At 63.1% G+C, this 4,464-nt stretch overlaps 1 protein-coding gene across 1 annotated transcript in view; it reads right to left on the reverse strand.

Moving 5' to 3' along the window:
* Positions 1 to 4,464, reverse strand: part of VOLCADRAFT_119604 (TSO1-like protein) — a gene marked incomplete at both ends in the record, with an annotated part of 8,918 nt that continues 4,454 nt past the window's right edge. The window contains 5 exons of the mRNA XM_002957117.1: positions 1 to 948; positions 1,255 to 1,823; positions 2,152 to 2,755; positions 2,997 to 3,521; positions 4,028 to 4,081. Coding sequence (XP_002957163.1) covers positions 1 to 948; positions 1,255 to 1,823; positions 2,152 to 2,755; positions 2,997 to 3,521; positions 4,028 to 4,081 — 2,700 coding nt within the window. The remainder of the gene's footprint in view (positions 949 to 1,254; positions 1,824 to 2,151; positions 2,756 to 2,996; positions 3,522 to 4,027; positions 4,082 to 4,464) is intronic.

The raw sequence follows: 4,464 nt of genomic DNA on the forward strand, positions 1-4,464 counted from the left end.
CTAAAGTGCTGTGGTGTCCATGACATCGGCATTACAACCGCCGCCACCCCCGCTGCTTCCATGGCTGTCAACGTCAGCCATGGGTTGGTCAGCCCCCTGTGCAGCCGGCAACCCCGCCGCGCACACGGTCCCGCCGCCGATGGCAGCGACGCCAGGTGCCGCCTGCGGCTGCGACGACTGCAGAAGGGGGTGTGGCTGTAGCAGCATTGCCTGGCCGGCGGCGGTTGGGCTCCATAAAGCACCTGCCAGTTGCTCCCCCTCGGAAACCACCATCAGGCCCGGAAGCAGCGCCTCCGTTTGCTGCTCTGGTTGCTGCAAGAACTCTTGATGTTGTTGAGGTTGCGTCGGATGAGCTTCACCCTGCTGGCCGGGATGCTGTTGCAGTGGGTGATGCTGTGGTTGATCATCCCCGATGGTGCCCGGCTGCATGGCCAGATCCGTGCTGTACGGGAGAAACGGGGTTGAGAACGGTGCGCTGACAGATGCTGGATGTTGAGGATCATCGTAGACGTTTAAAGGCTGTTGCGGCAGCTGCGGCTGTGGCAGTTGATGCTGATTCTGATGATGTTGAAGCTGTTGTTGCTGCTGGAGTGTGTGCGACAGCGGCGGCGGCAGCGCCCCGGATGTGATCGAGGTGTGGCTGCCGCGCGGCGGCGCCAGAATCACAGGTACTCCACCGTGCATGGCATGGAGATGGTGCTGCTGCGGTTGCTGCTGTTGGTCGGCCTCCACAACCCCGGGCGCCGTTGCGCTACCAACCAACGAACTGGCAGGTGGCGCAACGACCACCACACCGTCTGGCCCGGCGGCCATTCCCGCCGAGCCGTAAGGCAAGGTCTGGTGTCCAAGCTGCGCCGCAGCGGCGGCAGAGGCAGTGGCGACGCCGCCACCGGCTGGCCCCGCTGCACCAACACCCGGGGCTGGGTACGTGCCCACCGGGTACATGGCCTGCAGAGGACAGGTAAAGGTTCACAGCAGGACAACGGCCCCCAGGAAAGGACGGGGAATGGCAGGAGAAAATCCCCTTCCGCACAACAATTTCGCTGCCATTTGCTGTGGCTGAGTTTTAAGCCCGTAGGGGGGTCCCAAGCAGTACGTCAGCCAGGTCGACGACACCACTTCAGGCCACGGCGCGTCCTTTCCAGCAGTGTCCTCTTCATAAAGTACGGGCCGTACATCCCGTGGGAGTATGCTTGCCAGACATAACGCCATCATGAGAGCCCGGGCTCGTGGCCGTTACGAGTTACGACGCACCTGGCCGTTAGGAAAACCCGTCGGCGCCATCATAGCGACCTGACCACCACCACCGCCGGGCGGCCGAATTATAGCCGGATACGCGCCGCCTGGCCCTGTTACAGCACAGGCCCCCGCTGCCGCAGCCAACGCACTAGGAGGCTGTTGTTGTTGCTGCTGCTGCTGTTGCTGTGCTGCGGCCCCTGGAAGGCTCGAGGGGGCGACGATAGGAACGGTCTGCGTGTAGCCGTAGGGCGGCAGCGGGCCCCCCGCAGCCCCCGCCGCTGTGGCCGCGAGCGGCATTGCTTGTGTCTGCGACTGCTGCTGTAGCGACGATAACGAGGCCTGCGCTGCGATCACGACACCGTGCTGTTGCAGTTTTTTGGCAGCGGTATCGCCAATTTTGTTCATAATGGACAGAAACTCCTCCAGTACGACTCGTTCTTTCCTGCCGTACAAGAGACTAGGCCGCCGTGGCGGCGGCGGCGGCAACTGCTGTTGTTGTGGCGGCTGCTGCTGCTGCTGCTCCTGCGGCTCAAAGCCAGGGGAACCTTGCCCGTGGTGTTCCACCCGGTCTGTCGTGGCATCGCCTGCGGTAGTGGGAATCCAGGGATGACGGTCACAAGTTGGCCTGGGGCCCTACGCAACGTTGTATGAAGCCCTTCGCAGCAAGCAGTCCAATACTTTACATGGGTCCCTTTCCTAAAGCATCTTCACGTTCATTCATTAATCCGGGCAGGCATGATGGCAGCGCCAATGCCGCAAGCCTATGGAGTTGAGGGACTTGCCTGCTTTTGTTGACCCGTGACCGGGCTTCGGTCCGGGTTTGCCCTTGCATAGTCCCTAACCCCCCTCCCTTGCCTGCTTCCCTCGCCCCTTGAGCAGCCGCCCATGGGCCCGGGCCCGCTGTTGCCGCACCCGCCGCTGCAGTCCCGCCTGCTCCTTGACTTTGCTCCCCTTCCGCCAGAAGCTCTGCCTCTGCCGCCATGTCATCCGCCCCGCCGTCGCCATTTGATAGTACCGGGAGAGGAGGTGGTTGCGCAAGTGGCTGCAAACCGCCGAGCTGGTGCGACTCCATGCCATCGCCGCTTTCAAGTTTCACAAAGACGGCTCCCCCTGCTGCACCGCTGCCGTTGCCTTCACCGCTGTCGTCGCAGGCAATGCCATTCGCGATGTCGCCGGCGGCCGCGGCCGCCGCCCCGTCAGGTTGGCTTAGCAAAGCCCCTTCGTCGTGCCGCCCTCCCCCTGCGGAATCTTTGCCCAATGGCCCGACACCGTGCATAGCGCCGCCACCTGCGCTGCCGTTGGCTTGTGCACCGGCAGCGGGCTTGTCAGCCCATGACGGCAAGCCGTCAACCTGGGAAGTTGCAGCACCACCGCTGCTGCCGGTGGCGCCGCCGGCGCCGGCCGCAGCGGCGCCGGTTGTCATGCTCCGCGCAGGCGCTGCCTCGTCGTCCGCCACCATCCATAGCAGCCGACAGAGCTCCTCGATAACACTGCGCTTGACCATCCCATTGACGACCTGGGTGCAGGAAGTGCGATTCATGCAGGATTGACTTCAATGCCCGGATCGGTGGCTGCTGCCACAGGGCCCGTGCGCCCTTGCGCCACAGGTAGGCGTGCTGGAAGTGCGGGGATTTTGTCACCACCTAGGGACGCGACTCTCCCGTATCGCGAGGCAACTTAAACATCATGTCCGCAAACATACTCAGTAAGTGCCTGTGCCTATAAGTCCCAAACGCACACATAGACAGTAGCCGCACCTCCTGCATCTTTGCCCGTAACGGCAGCGGCACCACCGCTGACGGCGCCAGCGCCGCGCCCCCCGGTGCCACGAGCAACGACGTCCCCGGCTGGGTCCCCTGTGCTGCCGACTGCAATGACAGGAGTTGCGGAGCAGACCCAGACGCTGCCGCCAGCGCTAACGACAAGGCCTGCGGTAGCGCCGCCATACCGCCGGGCCCTAGACTCGCCAAGCTGCCGATCATGCTATGCGGCCCCCCAGGCCGCGCGCCGCCGCCGGGTGCTGTCGCGCCCGCCGCCGCCGCAGCCGCCGCCATGGCACCCACCAGGCCCATTTGCAGCCCACTGACGCCGGCGGCGTGCTGCTGCTGGACTAAGGCTCCGAAGCCACCCGATTGGACCAGCCCGGGCCGGATTGCGCCCAGAGTCATGGCCTGAGGCCCACCCGCCCCTACTAGGCCCCCGAGTTGCGGGGGGACCGACGGCGGCGGTGCACTTCCGTACCGAATGCGCTTCGCGCCTCCGCCAGCACCCGAGCCGGCCTCCTGCAGTGTACGTGCGGTGCGGCGGGGTGAAAGCGTTCTAACCGCTTGAATGGGCAAAGTAGATGCTTAATGAAAGGCACTTGATTCGGGGTGGTTCGGCTAGCGTTGGGTAAGCAAACAGCGGTTGATCCCATGGGACCTCTGGGAGTGGGAGGGCCCTGCTCCGAATCACACACCCTCGTTCCCGAATCTCCGTCCCGCCGCGCCTCCTTGCCTTTATAGAACTTGGCTCAGCCACCGTCCTACCCGCCCTAGACGTGTTCCTCTAACGAAAGCCCTATCCTTCACCACGGCCCAATATCCAAACCGCTTGGATCACTCATATGGCCACCACAAAAGACCACAATAGATAATGAAGCTCCCCACCACGCCCCGTGGCGCCATCACATCGTCCGCGTCCAGTGCCAGGCCTCTCCAAACGCCAAACTCTCACCCAACATCCACCCTTGGCTGAACTCGCCATCCCATCATCTCCAGTCCCATCCTCCCTCAGCGCTCTGACTCACCTCGTAGTTTTTGCATTCTACACACTTGCAGTTGTCCGAGCAGTAGATTCCCGCCTGCGTGACAGACGGGCGTCGGGAGGTAGGTACACAGACGACCCCAGGAAATGAAGCGGGATGGGGATCAACAAGCGCGGCGCGCGTTGCGGAACCGACACGCGATTAGCGAAGCATACCATAGCATAGGGATGTACGATAAGGATAAGATGGACTTTGACCCCCACTTTGTGGAAGGAGGTAGAGACCCATTTTCACCGAAATGGGTAGGCGTGATTCCGGGACCGGCCACAGATGGGCAAGCTACTCTTACTAAGCAATCCGCGCAGGCCATAAGCAAATCCTTTCCTCCTGGAAATCTGGTCAACCTGGCCTTCCCTCCTGGGTACCATTTCTGCTTGCCCTCGCCCGCGTCCCCGGCCTCGGGGTCTGTCTACCAGCCC

The sequence above is a fragment of the Volvox carteri genome (assembly GCF_000143455.1).
Source record: "Volvox carteri f. nagariensis unplaced genomic scaffold VOLCAscaffold_69, whole genome shotgun sequence".
NCBI lineage: Eukaryota > Viridiplantae > Chlorophyta > Chlorophyceae > Chlamydomonadales > Volvocaceae > Volvox > Volvox carteri.